The sequence below is a fragment of the Penaeus vannamei genome, chromosome 1, assembly GCF_042767895.1.
Source record: "Penaeus vannamei isolate JL-2024 chromosome 1, ASM4276789v1, whole genome shotgun sequence".
Lineage (NCBI taxonomy): Eukaryota > Metazoa > Arthropoda > Malacostraca > Decapoda > Penaeidae > Penaeus > Penaeus vannamei.
The window spans coordinates 8,342,915-8,355,414 of NC_091549.1; the positions used below are offsets into that span (position 1 = coordinate 8,342,915).

The following is a 12,500-nucleotide window of genomic DNA, read 5'->3' on the forward strand; positions in this document are numbered from 1 at the left end:
TTTATATCACTTCAAGACTTGTCACGTTCGTTCAACTAGGTTAACTACTTTTGCCCTTTCACCTTGAGATTTCGCTTGCGTTCCTAGGAAGTATTCTGTTGCGGGGGCTGCCTCGGGACGCGGAAGAGGAGGAAGGGGGAAGGGCAAGGTGGGCAAGGGGAAGAAGGAGGCAAGGGAAGGGGAAAGGGAGGGGAAGGAGTAAAAGGGGGTAAGGGAAAAGAAAGGGAAAGTAAGTGAAGGGGGTAAATGAAAGGGAAACGAGGAAAGAAAAGGGGTAGTGGAAAGGGAAAGTAGGAAAGAAAAGGGGTAGTGGAAAGGGAAAGTAGGAAAGAAAAGGGGTAGTGGAAAGGGAAAGGAGGAAAGAAAAGGGGTAGTGGAAAGGGAAAGGAGGAAAGAAAAGGGGTAGTGGAAAGGGAATGGAAAGGTGAGGGGGCGAGGGGAGGGCAAGGGCAAGAGAAGGCGAAGGGGAAGGAACCTGGAAACCCCGGCATATTTCTAGCAGGGAAGGACCTTGGGGATATTCCTTCGCGCGGCGGGTCTCCTTACACATCCTTCTTGACATAATTCGTCGGAATATACCGCAGTAACTTGATCGCTATCGGGGGGCAGGAGGAGGAGGCGGCAGGAAATAGTTTCCGACTGATTCAGGTCTTTGTTTGGCAGCTGGTTGACTCGCCAGGGGGGGGGGGGGCGAAGGGCACTAGGAACGCCCCTAGGCTCTTGATAGCACGTTCATGAAAGTACGGCAGCAGCGGTCCAGGAATCGGACGATGGCTCAAGCGGTGCTTCTGGACACTCGCCAGCCGGTGAAGGGGACCCCGCCAACCCCCGGCTTTTGCAACATCCTCATAGAAGAAATTGCAAGCCGCCTCGGTACACTGCAATATTGATGAACCGTTTTGATCGCTTCGCTTGTTCTCTAGACACGGTGTGGGAAAATACTTGGCGATCGATTTTTTTTATCGATTGCTGTCTGAAGTTCTGTTGTTTGTCTAGATGGAAAATATCATATTCTACTCAGGACATCCGGGCCACTGGCTTGTACCTTGGAAACCCCCGACCGCTTTTAATTTAGGGACATTATCATTTAAAATGAGGCTTCTTTTGCATTCTGCTTCCGTTTCGTCCTTCCTTTGTAAGCCTCCTGCACTCTCTTCTTCCTCGACGCGTTCACGGCAAAGGTTATCTCAGCTGCCTCGTGTCGTAACCTTTTACTTTCAGTCACACACACGCACTCTCTCTTTCGCTTCGTCTTTTTGCTTTCTCTCTCTCTCTCGCTCGCTCACTCATTCTCTCTCTCTCGCTCACTCACTCATTCTCTCTCTCTCTCTCTCTCTCTCTTTCTCTCTCTCTCTCTCTCTCTCTCTCTCTCTCTCTCTCTCTCTCTCTCTCTCTCTCTCTCTCTCTGTCTCTCTCTCTCTCTCTCTCTCTCTCTCTCTCTCTCGCTCACACGCACACGCACACGCACATACACACAGACACATACACACAGACACATACACACACACACACTCCATCTCACCCTCTCTCCTTCGTTTACTTTCTCCTTCCCTCCTTCCCTTGTCTTCTCTTTCTCTTTTCCTGTTTTCTTTCCCCCGCATTCTCAGCTGTTAACATCAGTTCGCTGTCCTGTTTCTGAACACCACACACTCATGCTGACACGTACATAGCTTATGCAATCAATAATGTGCATTACTGCATTATGAAATAACGTTCATGCAGATTTGTTTTGATGCGATGCGAAAACACGTGGGAGAGAGAGGGAGAAAATATGCAAGCATACATGTCTCAGAGGAACCAACAAGCATGAACAAGACATCAAGTCAGAAGAGTGGTGCCCGTTCATGTGCATGAGAGTCGTCCAATGCAGGCTTGGGTGACTTCAGCCGCTCTTTGATATAATCCTTGAGCTAAAATGTAAAATATGGCCGTTGCGAAAGATTGTTTTGTACAAGTTTTTGGAGAGATCCGATAGTGGTTAAGACGGTGTGTATGTGTGTGCACGTTATATGTAGTAAATCTGATTATTTGAAACTTGCAATGCACCTCTTGCATAATCGAGAATGGAAAGTGATACTTTCCAATTTAAAGGAGGAAATTTCTGGCAACTGGAAATCCCGAATGTCAGTTCGAAATCCTGTCCGGGTATTCCTACATTGGGGGGCGGAGTGTTCTTGGGCAGCGATAGGCAGCGGTTTAATCAGTTGTGCTTGCGCGTTTGCAAGCGCCGGTGCTCCCAGAAAGGCCTCTTGACATCCCATTTTCTTTGAGTGATTTTTTTTTACGTTTTCTTTTCGGGTTTCAGCTTGAACGATTACGATTTTGTTCCCGTTATGAGAAAACAATCAGATTAGAAGAACTGCGTGGAGTGTCGTTTGAGAACCTTCCGTTGGCTGGAAAAAAAGTGCTGAAAGAGGAAGAGAAAGCTTGATAAACTTCAGTGAAGTGTCTCTTTTTTCCCTCCGCGACAACCTTCAGAAAGATCGATCCAAAGGCCCCGCAAGAAACACATAATTCGGATAATTGCGTAGGAACGTAACAAGCACAAGAAAGTGAGAGTGAGCGAGGCGGGAGGCAAGCATGAGAAACGGATCGGGCCGCCATTCCTTCCCCCCCTCCTCCCTCCCCCCTGTCGACGCCATGGAAACCCAACGAGGCTTCTGTACCAAACACCAGCGCTATGATGGGTAAGGTTTTTTCTCTTATTAGGGTGACTCGTGTTGTATGTTGTATTTTATAGTGACGGATGTGATATTGTTGGTGATGTATTGATGTGTCCGTTTTTTTTTTTTTTTTTTTTTTTTTTTTTGTGGTGTTCGGATGGCTTCGTTCCGGTTTTGATGTTTCAAGTCCAACGTTCTTAGATTTAAGTTTTTTTTTCAAGAGTGATAAACCTGTCTTGTATGTTTAATAAGCATGCGTTGTTTGACTTCCATGAAATTTAATACATCAGCTTTCATCGTAGAGAAACAAGAAATGTATAGAAATAGAAAATAAATCCCATATCTAATATACACAGGTTTTCAAGAGAAGTTTGTAATGGCTAAATTCATAATTACCACTTCCAAACATTTGCCCTTCACATACGAAAATGCGTAAAAATAGAAAGTAAATCTTCCCCAAGGTACACATATCAGCATGTACATCGAGTCGGCCTGTATTACCATAAATCATTTACCAGAGGGAACGAGTCCACAGCCGCCATCTATCTATGCACCTAAAGAAATAACATTTATGTACTTCTCCCGCCACAATATTAATATTATCACATGTAGATTTCCCTCGCCGCAATTCTAACCGCCTCTATGATCTATGAGGCATGACTGTAGTATGGTGACTGTCCACATGTCGTAACAATCGTCAATATCCTTCAGGTGTGGCTACTATAGAAAGCTCAGTGGGGGAGCATTGTTCAGCGCCACCTCAGCACCATCTGCTGTTTGTGAATGACGTTTGTTTACTCGCTTGGTTATGCTCTCAAATGTCTCTTTTTATGGAGGGGGTAATTACGGTAAAATATATGTAAGGTGATGGTAGATTTTAATTGGGGGGGGGGGGGGGAGTTACGTCGAAATAGATGCATGGTGGTGATAGAATGGTGTTTGGATAGGGTGAGGATAGTGATCTGTGAAAGAAGGGTGTTGGTTGTATTACGATAAAGATAACTCACGTTTTAACAAAGCGAAGAACGGCCAAGACAAACAACTTTGGACCTTACATTGCTTGCTTAACTTGTGCGGTCCGGTTGAATGGCCTACGGTTTCTGTTTTATGAGTTTTTTTGCTTACACGCATACTCCACTAACTCTCCTTCTTCCATCTCCCTCTCAGCAAGATTAGTTCAAGAACTGTGTTTTTTTTTTTATAAAGTTGTAGGATGAAAAGGCATCCTTGTGGACCTTTCTGAATGCCTGATGTTTTTTTTTAATTGATTTTGTTTTATCCTTAAAAAACGCAAAGGGCATGATTGTCTTCAGTACAAAGGAAAAAGAAATAAAGAAAAAGGAAGAAATGGGACAGACAGATACAAAGAAGAGAAAAGGAGGGGAAAAGAAGCAAGGAAGAATATATATGACGGGAAAGGAAGCAAATAAGATTATACCGCAGGCTACGGACCCCCCAGTGTAGCAATAACTTCGTAGATTTTATCCAAATAGCACATCTTTTAGGGGACAAGGGACAGGTAGCGGACGGAGACTGCAAAGTGTGGTTAGTGGACAAAGAATTCATTGTCGACGCCCGCTCGCAGGTACCCATAGGGTCTCCCAGGGGAATTTCGGGGTTTATGCAGGGGTATCTAGGCCTATATCTGTGTTCCCTTTGCACCTGACCTGGATCTCTAAGTCCCGGCTTACCTTGATGCTTTCTTTGTTCTTCTTTTCTTCTGCTTTCGTTTTTTCTTTTTCTTTCTTAGTTCTTCAGGTCATATATTACCATATTTTCATGAATACGGATTTGCTTCGTTTATAAGTTTATGTTAAAATTGAAAAAAAGCGCATTTTTAAAATGAAGACGACATAGCAATAATAATAAAATAAAATTGTGTCTTAATGAGGAAATAGGAAATGAAAGTGTTCGAGCTCCCCTCAAGTAAACGAACACCTGGTGGCAACATTGTGTCGTCAGGCAGGAGGGGGTGATGACAAACTTTTCGTGTCTCTCTCCCTCTCTCTTAATCTCTCCCTCTCTCCCTCTCTCCCTCTCCCTCTCTCCCTCTCTCCCTCTCCCTCTCCCTCTCTCTCTCTCTCCTCCCTCTCTCCCTCTCTCTCCCTCTCTCCCTCTCTCCCTCTCTCCCTCTCCCTCTCTCCCTCTCCCTCTCCCTCTCTCTCTCTCTCTCTCTCTCTCTCTCTCTCTCTCTCTCTCTCTCTCTCTCTCTGCCTTTGGATTATGATGGGTATTGGGTCCGTGTTTATGGTGTTAATTACCTTCTTAAGTACATAAAGATGCATAGTGCGTGTTAGAGTGTGTGTGTGTGTGTGTCTGCCCATGTGTGTGGGCGTGCGTGCGTATGTTTGTCCATCTGTGTATGTGTGTTTGTGTCCGTCCATGTCTGTCCATCTGTATGTCTGTGTTCATGTGTTCTTATTTGCTTGCCTTATCAAATATCAAATAGCTGTCTATTAACTCTTGACTGGGCTTGCATGTGACAATCTACAGTGTAATGTCTATCACTGATTGCCTCACACATCAATTGCGATAACTCATTGATGATTTTCACCTTTGCAGACCATTGCCATTTATTATCGTGTCCCGTTAATCTTCAATCATCGACATATTTTTTCACAAGACATAAAAGCATAACTATCGGTCGTTTTTATCATAAAAGTGACATCACAGTTAAATGACGCGTGATGTGCATAACCTAAATAGAAGTCAAGAAAGACAATGAGCGTGTATTCCGTTTTCACATGCAATTAACCTACTTCAGAATGATTATTGCATAAGCATTCTCAGTTTTATATGATGGGGAGATGTAGGTTTAAAAGCGATGTGGTTTTGTTAAGAATATACATATTGTAAAGGAAAATGTGTATGTAGAAATAGCCATCAATTCATTTTTAGCGCTTTGAGAATTATCTTATGGGCATATTGAGAATAAAAAGAAGGAATAGATAAAAAATAAATAGACCAATATTACGGTTTTGCGGTCTGCTCTAGCTGAAGAAATTGTGTATATAGCGTTTACCAAGGACTTGGAGGAGTACTGTGGTCTGAGCTTTGCTTGAAGGCAGAAGAGCGTTCACCCTGACTGTTGCAAAAGCACAGTCGTTAAGAAAATTGAAAAAGAACATTTCACTTCATAATTCAAGATAAAACACGTAAGCAAACAACTTTGGCACGCTTCTCCCTGTCATAATCGTTCCGCGAAGAAGGCGGTGGAACTTTGAAGAAACCAGTGTCCTTGGCGAACGACACTGTAGAAATAAGAATGTTATTATCTCTGCTGCCGTGCTTTGAAGAAAAAAAAGCACGCATCGGTAAGACGATACAAATAAAAGCATTTATATGCCGTGCTTTAAAGAAACCAAAAATCACGTCGAAAAAAAAGACAGGAGAAATTTGAAAAATAATATTCCCTTCCGAAACAAAAATCTTGGAAACGAAAAAGACAGTAGAAATAATAATAATAATAATAAAAACAATATCCAACTGCTGTGCTTTGAAAAAAACAAAATCTTGTGACATGACGAAGCCCGAAGCCCAAAGCCATGCAGAGAGCGACATAAGGTGGGGTGTTAACCGCAGCTGCTAGGCCAACTACCGGATGTAAGAACTCTCGTAATTACAATTGGCTTCGTTTTCACCGTGTAGGCAGATAGATTTCTCTTATACGATACACAACAGACGTGTATATATATATATATATATATATATATATATATATATATATATATATATATATATATATGAGGCGGAGAGAGACAGGCAGGCAGGCAGACACGGATAGACTAAGAGGCGTATAATAAATACAAGAATGTGCAGTCTACAGATACACATATTCACTGTAAAGAGAGAAAAGTCTGAAAAATAGGTTGCAATTGCATTATCCTGATTAGATTAAATGCACATGCAATGATAAAACAACCAATTATAACGCTACAGTCTCCCTTCATAAACACTAATCTTCGAAAAACGGTTGTGAACTCATCTAAACAAACAGACAACCGATTTTCATACACAACACGACGAATTGTCTCGAATTGTGCCATTATCACCGTGTTTTAAGATGGCAATGATGGATTAAGTGATAGCTGGAATAAGAACTAGAAATAACTGGAATAGGAACTGGAAAGCCGGGTATGATTTTTGTCACAGCTCACAGCTCAATTTTCCTTGAGATGGGAAACTGCGGTGTTTGTTTATTTTTTATTTTTTGTTTTCTTTGGAATTATTACTTATTGATATTTGTATGTGTGTGTATGGCGAATGTGAAAATGTTGAACATGAATAGATGTTATGTTTGCACTCCTAAGAAAACGGAATCTACATTATGAATGGAATACTTGCTTCAGAATGTGTACTTGGCAGCGTGTAATTACTATCCGACATACATTGTAATGGTACGATGAGGTTCTTAAAACATAATTGGCATCGACTTGTATATTTGCATGGAAAGTAGGGGAAAAAATACGATTTGCATTGGTGCGCTGTATTCCGTCATATGAGTTGTCTGATATTCGAAGCAGAAATATCATTTACTTCCTGAACAACCAGCTGGTACAAAGTGCAAAGACTGACAAGGGTCGAAAAGTTATCGTTTTTTATTTTTTTTCGTTTTCTATTTTTATGTTTTATTATTGTTTACCAGTCTGCGATCGTCAGCTGTTTTAAACTCCAATATTTTGATTACGATCTTTCTTTTTATTTATTTTTTTAATCAGTATATTTATCTTATTTTTAGGACATGTTTACAAGAAAGTTCAAGGTTATTAATATTTCTCTCTCTCTCTCCAACAGGTATGTCCGCAAATACGTGTCACATGGTTTTCATAAGGTCGCAGAACCAGGTAAGTTTGAGAAGTGACCTAAGATGACTTGTAAAAACAACAACGAATATTTTTACTCAGCTTATCATTATATATTTCTTTATCATTTTTTAAATCTCTTCTATGCGTTTATATCTTGATCGCTTACGTCGCACAGGAAAGATAACGTAAAGTAAACGTCATATAAAATATCGTATTATCGAGAGGAATAAGATAGCGATTGCCCTTCGCAAGTCACTCTTACACCGACGCCCCTGCCCTTTGAAATGGTCCATCGAGTCCATATCCTATCAATGGTCTGGTGGACAGCGATGGCGCGCGGTGATGTAGGATTCGCATTCACAAATCCTGCTCTTTGTGGCGAGTCATTCTTCTTTTCATGGAGAGTGAGGATGGACTGTGAATCTGTCGTGATTAGTGTTTATGTCCTTTTACGTTTGCCCTTCGAGTTTGTAGAGGTTACAGTCATGGGACGCGGTAATTGTTTCTTTTTTCCTTTCTTTCTTTAACAGGAAGGACTTGGTTGTTTTGTTATTTTATGCGAAGTTGTTGGGAGGGAAGGCATGAATAGATTATTTGATATCTGTCTTTTCCGTGTCAACACATGGCGTTGACTGAGCTACGTGGTTCAGGTCTCCTGGAATGATTAGAGTGGATTCGAATATTCGCCGTCGAATTTCCCCTAAAAAATCATATCACCCAACGCGAAAAGAACCTTTTATTGTATGATATAACTTCGGCATTCGAACAGTCCCTGAAGCAGTGGCTATGACGCACATCCTGCGTTATACAAACCCTCCCTCACGCCTGCAGGATTGTCCTTTTTCGCCGATTGTTCCCGGAAGGCGAGCTTGTGTAAGTCCTCACGCCGGCCGCTCGGGGTAATCGCTCTTATACAAGCCCGATGACAGGCAGCGCGAATGAGATCGATGCGGTTTGTAGGGCTCTTTATCAACCCGGAATCTCGTTGGCGGATTTGCCGAATCAGTTCGTGTGGAATCTTTGGTATAACTAGTTGCTTAGATTGGTTAATAGATTTTGTTTAATTCAGTTTATATGGGATGTCAAACTCATTATACTTAGTTTTCTTGGTTGAAATGTGCTGTTTTCAGTGAAGTGTTTTCGACGATATCATTGAAAACGGGAAATCAAGGGTATGCATGTGTTAAACTCGGCTTACTCAGGCAGTCCGTGTTGACATTTCAGCGGTGACTTAAATATTCTTGCATTGAGTAATTTTCGCACCTTTAATTACTTTGGTTAAATTTCACGCTAATAATCCTCACTTATTTGAGGTGGAGATGGGTGGAATAAAAATGTGGAGAGAATGAGAGCACAAAAAGCGAGGTGGAGTAGATGTGTAGTAGAGAAGATAGTTAGAGAATTAACGAGAAAAGAAAAGAGATGACAGCGAGAAAGTGGAGAATAAGAGAGAGAGAAAGCGAGAAAGGAAATAAAGGAAGGTGTAGAAAGACAGGATAAATTAGACCTAACAGACACAGACAGATATAAAGAGATATTAGAAAGGCAATTGCAAGGATAAGTTTGTTAATATATCATAAAAAAGCTACTCTATTGTTGCATCACAAGAAAAAACACAGAAATATGGGTGCTTGGTGATAACTCAAGGAAATACCCGAGTAATGTATCCTTGCTGGTCAGAATATTCATTTGTTTTCATAAGCAGTCCTTACGCTTTGTTTTGGGAGCTCACTGCATTGGAAATAACGGAGGATGTGGTTATTATTAATTTTGTTTTGTTTTGTTTATCATTTTTCGTTTTCTTGTTTATTTAGTTTTATTGTTTTGTTTATCTTTTGGTTTTATTGTTTTTTTTATTACTTCATGTTATTGTTTATTTACTCATGTTTTGTTTATTTTTTTCATTTTATTGTTTATTTACTTTTTTGTTTTGTTTATATTTTGGTTTTATTGTTTATTTACTTTTTTGTTTTGTTTATCATCTCGTTTTATTGTTTATTTATTTTGTTTATTTATTCATTCTAGCTGTTGTTTATTTATTATTTTTATTTACTTTCAATTTATTGTATTTGTTTTCATTTACTTATTTATTTTAGCTGTTATTCATTTATTCAATCTTTTATGTACTATATTTTCATAGTATTTGCTTCCATTTATATATTTATTTTGCTAAAATTTACTTACGAAAGAGAATCTAGAAATAATGAGAAAAAAATGAGAAAAAAAAATTTACTTACGAAAGAGAATCTAGAAAAAATGAGAAAAAAATAGGCAACGGAAGTCTGCTTGTGGACATAACAAGAGGAAGGAGGAGGAACCGAAGGCAATTAGTGGAGTAGCAAGAACAGCGGATCTTTGGGCTTTGTCCTTGGGGAGAAGAGGCAGATTGAGAGGACTGAGAGGAAACGATGGATTGCAAACCGCGCGCGTGGGTTGTGAATCACTCTGCCAGATGCTTAAGGGAAATCCCCCTTCTCTTTGGCTTCTTCTTTCTCTCTTTGTCTTTCTCGATTCTTGTGTTCTCTTTCTCTTTCTTTCTCTTTTTTTCTTTTCAGTTTTTCTTAATTCTGTATTATTATTATTATTCTGTAGATTATTCAATTCTTTATTCTCTTCGTCTCCTCTCTCTCTTTTCTTCATTTTCTCCACTCCTGTAATCCACTTTCCTCTGTCTTTTCCCCCATCTTCCATACTTCTGTATCTTCCCACTCTTGTATTCTCCTTCTCCCTCTCCCTTCCAACATCTTTGCACTTCTTTTTCCCGTCACACCTCCTTCCCCCTCCCTCCCTCGTTAACCTCTTATTTGCTCCTCCTCACCTACTGTTTTCCTCCCCTTCCGTTTCAAGATCAAGGACACCATTAAATCTGTCTTTTATATAAGTTATATATATTTTTAAGCAGTCGTGATCGTCGTTACGTGCATTAATCAGTTTTTTTTGTTCTCGTGAGGGTATTTTTTGGCGCCATTTTGGTCAGCGTGGCGACGAATATTCTGCGGGAAATAATATTGCTGGAAACTGCGCGCGTGTTGCTGTCTAATGGGTTTTCCTAATTGTGAGTTATTGCTCTTTTTGTGAGCGATAAGAAACAAAGGTATAGTCTGTCCATTGTTTGTTTTTTGATTTTGTTTTTTTACTGTTTACGATTTTTTATATTATCAATCTGTTGTATATGTTTTTATTTCTTATTCTTATTATTTATTTTTTATTGTTATTTATTTTATTTTTTATCTCTTATGTAAATTTTCTATTTCTTATTTTTATTATTTCGTTTATTTTTTGCTGATTATTTTTATTATTTCGTTTATTTTTTACTTATTATTTTTATAACTTCTTTTATTTTCATTTTTAAACTTTATTTTATTATTATATATTTTTTTCTTTTTTTTTTTTTTTGGGGGGTAGGAGGGGGGGAGGGTAATACAGCCATTCCACCGACTATCCTTCCCCCCCCCCCCACCCCACCCCTTCCTCGCGGCAAAATTTCAAACGCAGATCACTCCAAGAGCATTCTGGGCCCGGATGCCCTTCCGTCGGCCGCCGCCATCTCCCCTGCACCGACGGCGATGCCCCACGAGACCCCCGGATCGAGGTCACAGGCTGGGCTAACCTACTGACCTCGGCTCCGACGGGCGCTCTCTAACTTCTTCTATTCTGCCCCGCCGACCCCCTCCCCCCCTTTCCCCCTCCCCCCTTTCTTAAGATTATTGGGGATATTTTTTTGTTCTTGTTTTTCTTCTTCTGTTTTTTGTCTTCTTCTTCTTCTATTTCATGTCTTCTTATTATTATTCTATTTCTTGTCTTTTTCTTATTATTATTCAATTTCTTGTCTTCTTCGTCTTCTTCTATTTCTTGTCTTCTTCTTCGTCTTCGTATATTTTTTGTCTTCTTCTATTTCTTCTTCTTCTATTTCTTGTGTTCTTCTCCTCCTCCTTCTATTTCCTGTTATTATTTTTCCATTTCTTGTTTTCTTCTTCTCCTTCTTTTATTTCTTCTTCTTCATGTCGATCTTCTGACGTGTCCCAAATGACACGAGACACTCCCCCCTTCCATGTTAGTTGCCCAGCCACGAATGTAAACAGGTGATTCCCGCACATATTTTCATTATATAAATCTGCACATTCACTCACCGGACGTGTGTACATGTACTTACGTTTATATAAGTCCGTAAGTACAAGTCCATAGAGTAACCTTGGCGGACGTGTGTGCAGTTTCTTAAAGCAGGTTCTTAAAGGCACATTTATATAAGTACAGTAACTTAGATGTTTTTTTTCCAGTACTTAAACCCGCACACGGTAGCGCACATACACTGAGTCACACACAAGCACTTATATAAACGCCTCTATGTTTTTCCGTTTCCAATTGGAAATATGTCGTTCACGTTCATTTTAAAACAAAATAGATAAATAAATAAGAAAGTTATATTTCAATAGAGAAAAAAAATCAGCTTTATATTCTAAAGTTGATATCAAAAGAAAGGTAATTGTTTGGTTGAAATGAATTATTCAGTCTACCCATTGTGACGTCACTACATACGCTGCACGCACTGTACGGAACGCACGCGAACGCCGGGAGAGTGTATGTAGAATGATCTATTTATTTTATTTGTATATCTATTTTATTTATTTATTTTTCATTCTTTATTATTAATATCTCGTTGTTTTGTATGTAGAATGATCTATTTATTTTATTTGTTTATCTATTTTATTTGTTTATTTTTTTCATTATTTATTTTTATTAATGTTGTTGTTGTTTTGTAGAGTGATCTGATTGACACATTCTTGAGTGGTTTTCTCGTTCTCTCGCTCTTGTGGAGATATTTCTGTCGGCAGCGTTGTAAAGTATAGAGGCATTCTTGTATTTGTATAGATTTTGTCAGTGAACCATGTTGGTATGTTGGGTACGGTATTTCGTCTCTCTGTCTCTGTCTGTTTATCTCTATGATCTCTTTCTCTTTCTTGTTTCGTATCAATATCTATCTAGCTCTCTTTCTATATTTGTCTCTCCCTCCCTCATTCATTCACAATCTTTG

At 39.6% G+C, this 12,500-nt stretch overlaps 1 protein-coding gene across 3 annotated transcripts in view; it reads left to right on the forward strand.

Annotated features, from left to right (window-relative positions):
• The window catches only part of Ptr (patched domain-containing protein), a 152,337-nt gene that overhangs the window by 44,690 nt on the left and 95,147 nt on the right, over positions 1-12,500 (forward strand). Inside the window, exon 2 of one of the 3 annotated variants that reach the window (XM_070132417.1) lies at positions 2,306-2,687. The exons of the other annotated variants lie outside the window; for them this stretch is intronic. Within the exon in view, the coding sequence (XP_069988518.1) occupies positions 2,581-2,687 (107 nt within the window). The 5' untranslated portion in view covers positions 2,306-2,580. The remainder of the gene's footprint in view (positions 1-2,305; positions 2,688-12,500) is intronic. 3 annotated transcript variants of the gene reach the window in all.